This window comes from Mirounga angustirostris, unplaced genomic scaffold (genome assembly GCF_029215605.1).
Source record: "Mirounga angustirostris isolate CCGP_5_RB_7025 unplaced genomic scaffold, mMirAng1.0.hap1 SCAF_6, whole genome shotgun sequence".
In the NCBI taxonomy this organism is placed as follows: Eukaryota; Metazoa; Chordata; class Mammalia; order Carnivora; family Phocidae; genus Mirounga; species Mirounga angustirostris.
This window is the reverse complement of record NW_026991714.1, coordinates 114362290-114377099: the sequence shown is the minus strand read 5'-3', so window position 1 is coordinate 114377099 and position 14810 is coordinate 114362290. Positions and strand designations below refer to the sequence as shown.

The window sequence follows — 14810 nt, the reverse complement described above, 5'->3', positions numbered from 1 at the left end:
TGGTTCATGGCAGGGGTGTCCGGATGTGGGTAGACTGAATAGCCCTCAGCTATGGACAGTGGTTTGGGATGTAATTAGGTCTAGACCTGCTGTAGTCACTTCTTGGTGCTGATAGAAGGCAGGCCTGCAGGTTAGTGCTCAAGGTGTGAGTTCATAGCCTGGGCTCTGTGGAGCAGCCCACAGATGGGCTTCAAGGCATCCACGTACTTCTACAATTAGAATATTGACTTCCGTGCTTCTTTTGGAGAATATTGACTTCCGTGCTTCTTTTGGAGAATATTGACTTCCGTGCTTCTTTTGGAGAATATTGACTTCCGTGCTTCTTTTGGAGAATATTGACTTCCGTGCTTCTTTTGGAGAATATTGACTTCCGTGCTTCTTTTGGAGAATATTGACTTCCGTGCTTCTTTTGGAGAATATTGACTCCGTGCTTCTTTTGGAGAATATTGACTTCCGTGCTTCTTTTGGAAAAAGAACCCCCCGCCCCCCTCTTTTTTTTTTTAAAGCAACTCTTAACATACTTTAAATTCTCTAAGTAGTCCATAATCCCCAAAAGATTAAGGATATCTGTTGTATATATTCTCTCTTTTATCCTGGAAGTGGGGAGAAGTTTTGAAGGGTATAAAGAGGACCTTACTTATGGATGGAGTCATGCATCCTTTAAAACCATATAACATATTATTTTCTTTGGTCCTTTTAGACATTGAAATAATAATGGTACATAGGCAGTTTCCATAAATAATTTCATTTAGCGCTCATATCAACTTTGAATGGTATTCTTATTCCTCTCTTATAAATGGGACTTCGAAGGTTTATTTGATTTGTCCAAGATCATAAAGTTAGGAGGGGCAGAGTCACAGTACATCAGTCTGATTCAACTTTTGGTGCGTTTTTGCATTTCCCCTAGAATGTGTTTTCCACATGGACTTGTGTGACACGTATGTCTTTCCATCACGTGTCATAAGTCCTACTATTTCTCTTGCAAAATATTTCTCTGTTAGGAGGCTAAAACAATCCCTGTTGTCTGGTGGGATTGAGAAGGCAATTGAACTGTTCTCTTTAGTGAAGGCTCCTGCTGGCCAAATGGCTAGGCAAGCCAGTGAAAGCTGCTTGTCGTTTTAGGTGAACCAAGAAAGTCTGAGAGTCACCTGAGGCAGAACCCTGAGGTTTCTGCATGGACGTCCTTTTGACAGTGATCACGTGGAAGAGCCCTCAGATGTCCTTGGTCCAGAGAATGTACATAGGAGTTCTACCACCAGGAAAGAAGTCTGTGGGTCCCTGAGGAGGCGACAGGGGATGGAGGGTCTGGCCTCGTTAAGAACTAACTTGCAAACGATCACGCCTGTCACTTCTGAGACTCGTTTTGAATGGCGGTCATGACCTCTCTCCCATTCTGGGGTTTATGTTGAATAAAGCTGTGCATGTGCTCACAGGGGGCTTCCCCCTCATGAAAGGATTTGAGAACCAACCACCTACATCAAGATAAGCCAGCCCAGGATGAGGTCTCGCTGTTGCACTGGTACATATTTTCTGGGAGAGATGCAATATTCCAGTTTGCACTTTTTAGTTTTCCATTGGTTGAAGGAGTTTCCATGGATTTCAAAGTGCTGTCAGTTCCCTTGAGGGACTCTGCTGAGAGACTTGGCTCAAGGCCATAGGAGTAATGTGTTTTGACATCTTTCTGTGTTCTTCCTATGCAACTCCATATGGTTATAAATTCTTTTAAAAGCATTTTCCTTTTGAACTCAGCAACCTGATCCTAAAGACGATATGAAGGAAAAATAAGATGGGAACACCTAATAAAAAAGAAAGAGAGAAGTTGTAGATCCAGCATTACCCAGAAGTTACGATATATAGCCTCCACCATAACAAGAAACTAAAACCATGTGGGATTAGCAAATGCACAAAAAAAAAAAAAAAAAAAAAAATAGAGCTGGTGGACCACAGTGTGAGCCAAGGAACACACTTGGCATGATATGATAAGGGATACATGGCAGTGAGCATTTCAACATGGGGGAAGGAAGCCACCTTCACAGAACTGGGGTAGCTGGAAAAGAGGGTTTAGATTAAAAGCTCACTTCATCTATTAAAATTACAGATGGGTTGACTTAGGAAAAAAACAAACAGAGAAAAGCTGTAGAAAGCACACTCTAGTTTTATCAGATCTACAGAGGAATAATACACTTCTGGCTTATAGCAGTAATAAGGTATAACAAAGAGTAGCTACAAAGTTGACAATATTGAAAGAGCTAAAACTTCTGTACAGCAAAAATGCCAAAATTAATGTAAAAATAGGAACAATGGATTGGGAAGCATTTACATAATTGTGAATAAAGATGAATATCTATAATATTTAGAAAGCCCATGACGGTTTATAATAGATTAATAAAGGATTTCAGTAGACAATGTACACAATAAAAATGCAAATGGTGGAAAAATACATATTCTAATCAAAATAATGTCAATGGATTAATTTGTGTTCACTACATTTGCAAGATTAAAAAAATACTCTCCAATTTTGGCAAAATTTGAGTGAAATTGGTACACTCAGAATATCAAAGGCCATAAAAATGCATATGCCCATACCTAACAATGCCAGTCCTGAGAATTTATCCCAAAGGAGTAATTCAGAATAAGAAAAAAATCTGTTTAAGATGTTCATTGCAGTGTTCTTGATAAAAACAACTTGAAAATGGTGAAATGTCTTAGAATATAGTAATATTAAAGACAATTATATCAGCATGGTGAAAAAAATGAATAGCATAGAAATGGCAACAGAATAAAATATGGTAATATTAAAGAGAGGATGGTAAAAGAAAATGGACAATTACGGTATAGTAGCATCATGGGATATTATGTAGCCAAGAAGACAATAAAACAAATACAAAAGGTCACAACTTAGAAAAGTTTTTGATAATATGGGGCAGCTGGGTGGTTCATTTGGTTCTGCATCCAACTCTTGATTTTGGCTCAGGTCATGATCTCATGGGTGGTGAGATCGAGCCCCATGTTGGGCTCTGCGCTCAGCGGAGAGTCTGCTTGAGATTCTCTCTCTCCCTCTGCCTCTTCCCCCACTCACACTCTCTCTCAAATAAATAAATCTTTTAAAAAAATTGTTTGATACAATAACTCCAAAATGCATTTGGAATGGCACATTGGTGACATCCACAGAAGAGCATCTACGAGTACACACAGACAAGTATAGTGATGGGAGAGAAATCACCCAGCATTTGGGTAATAGATTAAGAGAATATATTTTGTTAAAAATCCCTTCAGTCGGGCGCCTGGGTGGCTCAGTTGGTTAAGCGACTGCCTTCGGCTCAGGTCATGATCCTGGAGTCCCGGGATCGAGTCCCGCATCGGACTCCCTGCTCAGCGGGGAGTCTGCTTCTCCCTCTGATCCTCCCCCTCATGCTCTCTGTCTCCCATTCTCTCTCTCAGATAAATAAATAAAAAATCTTTAAAAAAAAAATCCCTTCAGTCTTCTATATTTATTAATTGTATCATGAATTTTAAGTTGAAAACAAAGAGACCAAAATAGAAAAAAAGAGAGAGAGAGACAACAGAAGAGACAAAAACAGAGGTTTAAAAAACCTGTGCTCTAAAACGTAATTTATGAACTCTTCTCTGTGTGTTTTCATTTTTAATTTCTTGTTCTCTTTATGAGAGAAGTCTTATAGGTCATTTGGCTTGTTTTGCTCTTAATGAAAAAGAAATACCCAGGCATCTGAACAGTCTTGTTTCAAATGTGCTCAGGACTGGAGCCAGCTCCTTAGGTGCACTATTACACAGTTTCATAGGCCTCAAGTTTAGGGAATTAATCAGGTTGCAACGAAGTGAATAAATAACAGTATTTATAATTTTGGAACGGCTCGCACTCTGCTGAACCCTGGTTTCTTATATCCTCTTTGGAAAAGACACGGATGCCTACGGGTTCAAAATGAATCTAGACCTCCTGCTTATAGGAAAGGAACTCCCCACCCCCCGGCCAGACTCCTTTGGAGTCATATCTCATGAAGAACATGTTCATTTGCCTGAGGCGGGCTTGACTGAAGCTGCTCCTTGCTTTGTTTCAGGGCAAAAGTCAGAAAGGACAGTGCAGTCCTAAGGGACTCAGCCCATTGCCTGCAAACTGCTTCCAAGGCTGGCTTGTGCATTATACATCCTCAAACCTGGCTGTACCTTAGAATTAACTATAGAGGGTGTTAAAAATACAGCATCACTGGCTTCAGCCCTGGAGACTCTGAATCAGCAAGGCTGGGATAAAACCCAGAAATCTGTCCCTCTTTCAAGCTCAGCATAGGATTGTATATATGGCCAGATTTGGGAACCACTGATGCAAACTCTTCAGTAAATATTGATTAAGCTTTTATGATGTGCCAGCAAACCATTTGTATAAGGTTGCTCAAACATATACACGTTCACCACTCAATTGTAGAGCTAACGTGGGCTTCCCAACTCAACATAGTGAAGATGTGAATGCTCCTCCACAAAGTTTAATTTAGAGGTGTAATGTGATTCCTATCAAATGTCCGCCGAGGTATTTTGTAGATACAGATATGCTTGTTCTAAACTTTATACATTTTATTTTATATTTTAAATGTAATTTATATTATATAAATAAAAAATATGTTCTGAAAAGGCACAGGCCCTAGAATAACTAAAATAATCTTGAAAAAGTAGAATAAAGTGGAAGGAATTGCTGTATCCAACATTAAGTCTTACTATATAGCCGCCATAATTGAGACGGTGTGGTATGGCAGAGTGGTAGACATACAGATCAATGGAATAGAATAAAGAACCCAGAAATAAACCCACACCAATATTTCCAACTGATTTTTGACAAAGGTGCCGAAGAAATTTAATGGAGAAATGATAGCCTTTCAATAAATGGTGCTGAAACAATTGGCCATCCATAGACCAAGAGAGGGAGAGAGAGAGACAGAGAGAGAACTGACCCTAACCTTCACACCTCATACAAAAATGAACTCAAAATGGATCACAGACTTAACTGTAAATGTAAAACTATGGGACTTTTAGGGGAAAACAAAAAACAAAAAACCCAGCAACCCAGGAAAGCATTGGGATCCAGGACTATGCAAAGCATTCTTAGACTTTACATCAAAAGCATGACACATCAAAGGAAAATGGATAAATTGGTCTTCTGCTCTGTGAAAAATTCTATTACGAGGATAAAAAGACAAACTGCAAAGTGGGAGGAAGTATTTGCAAACCACATATCCAACAAAGACTAGTATGTAGAATATATAAAGAACTCTCAGGGGCACCTGGGTGGCTCAGTCGGTTAAGTGTCTGCCTTCAGCTCAGGTGATGGATCCTGGGATTGAGCCCCGCATCAGGCTCCCTGCTCAGCGGGGAGCCTGCTCTCCCTCTCCCTCTGCTGCTTCCCCTGCTTGTGCTCTCTCTCTCTGTCAAATAAATAAATTATTTTTTTTTAAAGAACTCTCAAAACTCAACAGTAAAAAGCCAAAAATCCAATTAGGAAATAGGCAAAAGACACGAACAGGTATTTCCTTGAGGATTATATCCAGATGACAAGTAAGCACATGGAAAGGTGTTCAACCTCCTTAGCTAACAGGGAAGTGGAAAAATCAAACCACAATAAGATACCTGCATACACATATCAGAATAGTAAATAAAAAAGAGTGACAATACCAAATGCTGGCGAAAATGCTGGCGAAGATGTGGATAACCTGGGTCATTCACACATTGCCATTGGGACTGTAAAATGCTGTAGTCACTCTGGAAAACAGTGTGGCAGTTTCTTATAAAAAAGTAAATATGCAGTTACCATAACACTTGGCAGTTGCCTATTAAGCATTTATCTCAGAGAAAAGGAAACATATTCACACAAAAATCTGTACATGAATGTTCATAACAGCTTTATTTGTAATAGCTCCAAACTGAAAACAATCCAGATGCCCTTCAACCACATGAATGGTTTCACAAACCATGATACATGAATACCAAAAAGAGTGAATTATGTATCTTTGGATGGATCTCTGGAGAATTATGCCAAGAAGAAGCCAGTCACAAAAGGGTGTGCAGTATGATTCCATTTATATAACATTCTTGAAGTGACAAAGTTCTAGAAATGGAGAATAGATTCGCGGTTACCTTAGGTTAAGGAGGGAGGAGGGGAAGAGGGGGCAGGTATGTGAGTGTGAGCATAAAAGGGCACCAGGAGGGACCCTGATGGTAATGGAACTGCTTTATGTCTTGACTGTGGTGTTGGATACATGGACCTACTCATATGATAAAATTGTATAGAACTTAACACACACACACGAAGTACAAGTAAAATGAAAGAAATCTAAACAAGAGAGATGGATGAATATCAATATCCTGGTGTGATATACTAGTTTTGTAACATGTTACCCTTAGGGCAACCTGAGTAAAGGGTACAAGGGATCATCTGTATTCTATCTTATAACTTCATGTGAATCTATAATTGTCTCAAAATGCAAAAAGTTCAATTAAAAAAAAATGGTCTTCCCCACTCTGCTTTAACCATGTCATGGCTGCTCTGCATACGGGCAGGGTGTTCCATAGAAAGTTACAGACCCACTGACCAAGAGGGAGGGCTCTCTGCGTCCAGCTGTGTCTGTAGTGCACGCGACTCTCTCCCAGCACATCTACGTACTGCTATCATTGTGGCACTTGCACTATATATATATTTTTTCATAAATTACAGTCCCATCCTTCAGCTACACAAATCTCTGCTGCAGAATAAGGGACTCAGCTTCAGAGTCAAGCAATCCTAGAGGAAAAGAAACAGGAAGAATATTGGAACAGCTCTACGTGTTTCTGCCCCATTTTCAGTTGACAGACATTCAGAGTACCTAGTATATGGCAGGCTCTGGATGAGGCTGAGGGGATAGACATGACCGTGGATGCTGATGACTCCCTGGGAGCTTGGGTCTTGTGAAGGAGATAGAATACAAACACATTACTATAGTCAATGGGAATAATGCTAGAATGACGGTATAGAGAAAGGGAATTTTTCCCAGAAAGGAGTATCAGTCCTGCCCAAGGGGAGAGTCTGGGATGGGGTAGCAAGATGTTCTTCTAGGAGGAGAGGTATAAGCCTTGAAGGGCATAGGGATGCAGCATACAGAGAGTGAAGAGGTGGCTGAGAGGTAGGAGCGAGCCAGGAGGCAGGGTGTGGACAGATTATGAACTAAGGTTGCCTTTTCAGCAGTGTTTGTTATAATCAGAACTCTAATCAGAAAAATTAGTCTGGTTTGTGGGATGGAGGAAGGATTGGTGTGGGAGAGACAAGCAGTAATCAGATCACTTTGGAAACCACTGCTGGTTCCAGAGCAGAAGGAATGGTGGGCCCATCAACTGAGACGGAGGATGATCAAGGAATATCATATTCAGCAATCAGTTTGGTTTTATACATTCTGAGTTTGAGATATCTCTGGATATGAGGTACCCCAGAGGGATAGTTTCACTAAGATGGGATCAACATGAATTTCATTGCAAGAGGTACTGAGGGCTCAAGGCAATGCTATGACATGGTTTTATCTGCAAGAGATTCTCTAGAACAGACCCCAAAGATAACCACTCTAACGTTTAAGGGAGCAACAGAAGGAGGGACATGCTCATGTAGTACACGCTCCCTTCTTCATTCAATTAACGACTCAAGAGTCACTTCATCTGGCAAGCCAGCAGCGCTGGTGATCATCCACCCATAGCCTGGAAGGGTTTAAAGGGTAAGGAGGCCAGGAATGGACAATTCCTCTGAAAACAGATGTTGGAATGCTATGACATTTCCTCTTCCATACCCATGAGGGAGAGCGGTGCTTCACCTGGCAGAAAAGAATAATTTAGAAGGCTCGATATGGGTTTCCTGCAATTGGTGGTGGTGGTGCGGGGACACAAGAGTGTGTAGCCGCACTCCAGCAGACTCTAAGCCAAGTGTGGGTGATGGTCTAATGAGGCCAAAGAAAGGAGTTGGACACAGAGGTCAAGACATGGGGTGACTGGTGCAACTTATGTACGGGGAGTCCAGAGTGGCTGACTGGACAAAGCAACTGCTCCTGGCATCTACACGTAGCAAGCCTTTAAACTGTAGCAACCAGCCTAGCAACTATCTGTAGCCTCTTCCTCCTCACGCGGCCAGCATTCCAAGGAGAGGAAGGCCTGCCATCTGGACATTCTTCATTACAAGGGAGATGCTCTGGGTTTGCTATCCCCAGAGCCCCTGACCTTGAGTGCTGAACAACACGTTCTATGTATTCTGCCTGATGGGACTATAGAAGGAGGATGGGATCTCTACATTCTCAAGATAATGATTACCAGGGACGTTCAGGGCGTGCTTGCACAAGCTGGCTCTCCAGCACGTACCATACAAAAGGGCTGGTGTCTCATCCATGCCAGCAGAATCTAAAGATGAGAGGCGATGGCAGAAACAACAAGCCTGGTGGGAGAGCAAAGAGAAAAAGGACTGCCCGGGAATAAATTGTCATACCCTTTGTAGGGTAAGGACGCCTTTCTTACAGCCACGCGGCCCTACAGGTGGGGCACAGCCTAGAGCCCTGGTAAAATAAGTAGGTCTGACATGGGCCTAACCAGAGGGTCAGAGCCTCAACTCACAGGGGGTGTATTTTTTGTTGTTGTTCTTAACTGTTAAATTTTTATTTATTTATTTATTTTATTATGTTATGTTAATCACCATACATTACATCATTAGTTTTTGATGTAGTGTTCCATGATTGTTTGCGTATAACACCCAGTGCTCCATGCAGAACTTGCCCTCTTTAATACCCATCACCAGGCTAACCCCATCCTCCCGCCCCCCTCCCCTCTAGAACCCTCAGTTTGTTTTTCAGAGTCCATCGTCTCTCATGGTTCATCTACCCCTCCGATTTCCCCCCCTTCATTCTTCCCCTCCTGCTATCTTCTTCTTCTTCTTTTTTTTAACGTATAATGTATTATTTGTTTCAGAGGTACAGATCTGTGATTCAACAGTCTTGCACAATTCACAGCGCTCACCATAGCACGTACCCTCCCCAATGTCTATCACCCAGTCACCCCATCCCTCCCACCTCACCCCCCATTCCAGCAACCCTCAGTTTGTTTCCTGAGATTAAGAATTCCTCATATCAGTGAGGTCATATGATACATGTCTTTCTCTGATTGACTTATTTCGCTCAGCATAACACCCTCCAGTTCCATCCACATCATTGCAAATGGCAAGATTTCATTCCTTTTGATGGCTGCATAATATTCCATTGTGTGTGTGTGTGTGTATATATGTGTATATATATATATATATATATATATATATATATATATATATATATATATATATCACACCTTCTTTATCCATTCATCTGTCGATGGACATCTTGGCTTTTTCCACAGTTTGGCTATTGTGGACATTGCTGCTATAAACATTGGGGTGCATGTACCCCTTCGGATCTCACAGGGGATGTATTAGTGAGCAGCATAAAAAAGCACCCTTCTGTGGCTGATAAATGATACAAAAGTGGCCTTTTCTCCCTCTGAGAAGTCCCTCATTGGGGCACAAAACCAAGTCTGCATTTTGGCCTCCACTTACCCATTTGTCTGGCACCTTTGCTCACAGCACAGACTACATAAACTCATTGGTACTCTGGAGTGGGCAGGAGCAAGGGAAGTCATTATCCACAGCTGGCCAGAGAAACATCACCCAGGCAGTGGAGGAGACACCCTGCAGGGGAATACTCAGGGAAACCACAAGATTCTCTCTTAGGATAAATAGTCGGCTCAAAATACCTGCGGAGCCTGGAGGCCTGGTGCTAGATTCCAGTTGCAGAGGTCTCAGATGCTGAGTCTGGAGAGGAGGAGGTGGGTGTGCAGCCTAGTGAGGAAGGAGAAGTGGATGCGCCCATTTTCCCATGCCTCTTTGCAGCCCAAAGCAGTCCTGACCTCAAGAGCAGAGAGAGCCTAACAGATAGGAAGGTAGAGGGAATCTTACACTGAACTGGGACTGTTCTGGGTGCTCAAAGTTAGGGACCTGCGCAAGATTTTATATGCAAGGGCCCAGGAAATGCATCTGGACATTGAGCTTGAATGGCATTGGAGAGAAGCAAAGAAGTTGCCTTCTATGTGCACCCATTCTATCTAGTTAATAAGATGCAATAAGATAATGGCATCTGTAGTCCTGCTGGAAAGCCCAGGGCTTAGCACACACCAAGGGGTAATACATGAGGTTTGAAAGGCACATATCCAGCTCCTCTGTTAGAATTTGGCAGTGTTTGCAGTTCACTTTCTGCCACATCATTATTTTCCTGTGAATAAGTAGAGTTGGAAGTGGAAGGCAGGGCATTTATGTATAAGAGTTTGTGGCAGGCGAGCCTGCCAACTTAGCAGCTCTCCTGTCAAAGCCTAAGGATTCTCTCTCCTTGCGGGGTATGCATGCAGAGTGGTGGGCTGCTTGAAGCTCTGCAAACAGATGAGCAGCCAACTAATAGGTCAGTCAATTAGTATTATTGGGCATCTACCATGTGCCAGGCTTGGGGACTAGGCAGCTGGGAATTCACAATGAGGTAAGTGCATGTCCTTCTGCTCTTTAAATCAAAGAGTTTTCGGCTTCCACGGGGATTTTTATTGGCATTGTACTTTCCACAATTTATTTTTATAGAGCCTTTTATGTGAAGTGTCTCAAAGCTAAGCAGAGGGAAGGAAAGAAACACACAGGAAGGCCCCATGGCTTCTTCCAAGCTCATGATCCCCATCGACTCACACTTGGTGGTGTTGGGTGTGAAGAACATCATCTAAAAATAAACCAGGCTGCAAAGCAGAGGCCTGTACCATGATGGATCCTAGGGAAGGGTAGTGTTGCTGAGATGATTCTTTTTTTATGCCAGTGTTTCTTGTTCTTTGTTATGTGTTCTTCCCTGGTTCAAGCCAGGTTTAGAAAATTCTAAACTTGAGCACTGACTTTGTGGACTGAGAAAATGACTTCGGGTTGTGAGGTTGTGAGTGGGAGCTGTTCACTGGGGTCTGGAAGCCCCTCATGGGTCCGGAGACCCATGGCTTGGGATGAGGGGCCATTTTGGCAGTAAATTCTTGCACTTGAAAGAAGCAGATGGGCCCCACCTCATCAGAGAGCAGGTATTTGCCTGGCCCTCAGGTCCATCCAAGAGGGAGCCGGGATGCCCAGACCAGGGGCAGGGAGGCAGACTGAGAATTGCAGAATCAGTGTTATGTCTCTGGGCTGGTCACTGCTGCTCCCCCCAATATGAGCTTTCCCAGAGATCTGCAGTGAGCCTAAGGCAAAGGAGGACATTAGAAGGAGGTGTCTGTGGGGCAACGGGGGGTGGCCGGGGGGGATAACCAGGAGACTCCTCAGCTAGGCTAGAAAGGGGACCTGGAGGGATGGACTAGGAGAGGCAGACTGAGGTCTGGGCTGGAGGACCAGGCCTGTAATAAGGAGCAAGGGCCTGGGGTTGTGTGGTGGAGAGTCCTGTGAGGTTGAGTCCTGGGGCCCAGAGGAAAGGGAATATTAGCAACCTGGTCTTCTAGACCTGCATTTTGAATGACTGGTGTGTGCATATGTCTGGTCTAATTTGTGAAGGGTATCCAGCCTTACCTACAACAGGGCAGAGGCCACAGCTGCCGTGAGTCCTTTGCTTAGAGAGAAACAGACAATAAGAGGTGGAAACAATGAGTGCAGCAACTCTTGAAGAGCCACAGTCCTAGCAAAATGTGTGAAACCATTCTCCTGGGAAAGGGAAGCAGCATTTAGTGCCAGACACAGTGCTGGAAGCTTTTGTACTTTGTCTCATTAAGCACTTACAACCCTATGGCCTCTTTTGTTAAAAAAAGAAACCGAGGCAGAAGTTGGGAAGTAACTTGCTCGAGGTCACCAGCTATTCTGTAGCAGAGCAGAGACTGAAGTCCAGGCCTGTGAGACTCCTTGCACTACTAATAACTGATCAGACACAAGGGTTTGAAAAGGCCTCCAAAGAGTGGTAGAAAGTTTGATAACACACTCTACAGTTCTTTGAATTTTTCACAGAAGCCAAGAAAAGCCTTCTGGGGCAGTGGCCTCTGAGGGTACTGTGTGGTTTAGAAGAAAGCTGGGGGATAGAGACGTCAGGGTCACTTTGACCAAGTGTTCATTTAGTCTCCATTCAGGGATTTCCTGATGTTGTGGGTGGGACTTCTTTCTTCTGTGTGTCCCCGGACGGCCATCTATGTAGGGACATTACAATATTCATAACATTTCAATTCATTCATGCTGCTCCTATTTGTGAAATGGTGACCATGTGTAGAGTTCTGATATTAGAGACTGAAAAACAAAAGACACATCAGACATGGGGTCCATCTTTAAGAAGAATCACGCTGGCACTGGTTTAGCTCGCCTGAAGGGCGCCTTGGCTGCTGAGGAAAAACCAGGCCTCTGATGGAGAGAAGGCATCTACCTATTGTCAGTGACTCACAGAGCAGAGAGCTGACCCCTCCATGCCTGGACAGACGGTGGCCGTTTTTTGCTCAGCAGCCCCCTCTCTCCTCCCAGCTCAAGGATATGGCTGTCTCCTTAGACCACCGTTGAAGGCTGTGGGCTAAGAGAGGCAGGTCTTGTCATGACTTCAAGGAAACTGGATCTGGTCAGGACCAAATGGAGAGAGATGTACTCACCAAGATAAAAATATTCTGGCTTCATGTATTGAGGCAATGTTTACATCCTGAATTCCCTACACACTGACAACACTGAAACTCCCAGCTGACCTGTAGCCAACTGACCTCACAGTCTAGCACAGGTTAGTGACTTTTGCAATAGTCTGTCCTGTCCAAAGGGCCCAAACACTCCATCTGTCTTGCTCTGACACTGCAAACCCACCCCGACCCTGGCCCCTCTGCAACTCGGTTTTGGCGGTCGCGGGTGGGGGGGGTGCCGTCAGGGGTAAGTATGAACCAAGTGACCACCCCTAGGGAACACAGTCGTCAGTAGTTCCAGATGTGGGCATGGCTCAGAATGCTGCTGGCATCAGGAGCCTAGCTTAGGAAAGTGGTATGTACAACAGGGTGGTGGACCAACGACCGCAGACAAGCCCCCGCCGTGTCCCCGGTGAGCGCTGCAGTGCCTCCGAAGGCCAGCAGGGGAGGCACTGCGGGCTCAGGCCAGCCCGGCAGCGACGAGGCCCCAGTGCGCAGGCTCGTGGGCGCCGCTGGGATTGGACGGCTCCGACCCCGCAGGGCCGGCGGGCTCCCGCGAGAACCCAACTGGCAAGGCGGGCTGGGGGCGGGCCGGGGGCGGTTGGGGCCAGGGGGGCGGGGCGGGGCGGGGCAGGGCCAGGTGGGGCGGGGCGGGGCAGGGCCAGGTGAGGAAAGGTGGTGGGGGGTCAGGTGGGACGGGGGACGATGGGGGAGGCCGCTGCGCAGCAGCGTGAGAGGGCGGACTTGGGCCCACCCTGCGGTCCCAGAGGGAGATGCCATTGATACCCAGGGGCCGAAAGAGTGGGCTGTGGCCCTAGACACCAGGAGGCCTGCCTGCGCTGGTTTTCGGGCAGGCCCTGGGCAGAGTGAGGCCCGAGTCCACTGCAGCCTGGCGGGGCGGTGAGGACCCTCAGCCTGGGCAGTGTGATGCCCAGCTGTACTGTGATATGTGTTGTGGTTCCTGTGTGTGACAGGTTTGGGGCAGGAAACACCTTGGCTCTGTGGTAAAGAAAGGCCTTGAACTCTCGTTGAGGAGCATGGAGCTGATATGATTGGTAAGAAGCCATAATCTAATACTAAGGTACTAAGACATGGTGTTCGCTGGCTCGGGCTGGGGAGGTTTAGAGGCCAAGAACTCCATTCCCACTCAAGGACGAGTGAGGGTTGAGGGGCCTAGCAAGAAACAGCATTAATTCATCAGTTAATTCAACAGCATGTTTTGAACACCTCCTGTGTGCCAAGCACTGTTCTGGAAGTTGAGAATATACGTGAACAAGATAGGCAGGGTTCCTGCCATGAAGGAGTTATATTACAGGTGGGAAATAGCCAGTCAAGGCTGAGTCCTGTTTTTTTTGCCTTGCCTACTTTGCCTCTCTTTAATGAGATGAGGAAAACTGTAGGTGGGGGGTAGTTTTCATTTTTGGAAGGGGTAGAACCAAGAATTAGGTTTTGAATATGTTAGGTTTGAGATGCCCACTAGGTTTTTCTCCAACGTGCAACATAACAAACAACATAGTTGGAAAGAATTTTCCGGTGAACTCTGTATACCCACCACCTGGGTCCTACCATTAACATCTAGCCACCCTTGGTTTTTTTCACATAGTGATTTATCTCTCCGTCCCTCTCCCTCTGTCACCTTGCAGATTTATTTATTTTTATTATGGTAAAATATACATAACATAAATCTAGTAGATTTTTAAGGTGAGTTGTTAGATTGGCCATTGGAAATTTGAGTCTGAAGTCCTGGGTGATGTCAGGGCTTTGGAATCACTACTATATAGATGGTATTTAAACGAAGGGATTGGTTGAACACTTAGGTTGAGAGTGTACACAAAGAAGAGGAGGGGAAGCCAAAAAAGGGAGGAGGTGGTGGTTAACTGTGGCGAATGCTACTGTGTAAGATAATTGCAGAGTTAGGATTTTAATCATTTTAATAAGAAAGACTTCAGTGGAGTAGAGGGGCCTTAAGGTCAAGTGGATTTTTTTTTTTTTTTTTGCAAGATAGAAGAAACTAGAATATGTTTATATGCCAGTGGGATTGAACGCATAGGGAGAATTGCAGATGAGAGATGGGAACATTGCAGGGGGAAGTCCTTGAATATCTGAGAGGGGAGGAGACCCCAGGGCACGTGGGT

General features: G+C 44.6%; 1 protein-coding gene across 1 annotated transcript in view; it reads left to right on the top strand.

Annotated features, from left to right (window-relative positions):
- The first annotated feature begins 13480 nt into the window (after positions 1-13480).
- LOC135364823 (tyrosine-protein phosphatase non-receptor type 20-like) overlaps positions 13481-14810 on the top strand; it is an 89814-nt gene continuing 88484 nt past the window's right edge. The window contains exon 1 of the mRNA XM_064595539.1: positions 13481-13730. Within this exon, the coding sequence (XP_064451609.1) occupies positions 13724-13730 (7 nt within the window). The 5' untranslated portion in view covers positions 13481-13723. The remainder of the gene's footprint in view (positions 13731-14810) is intronic.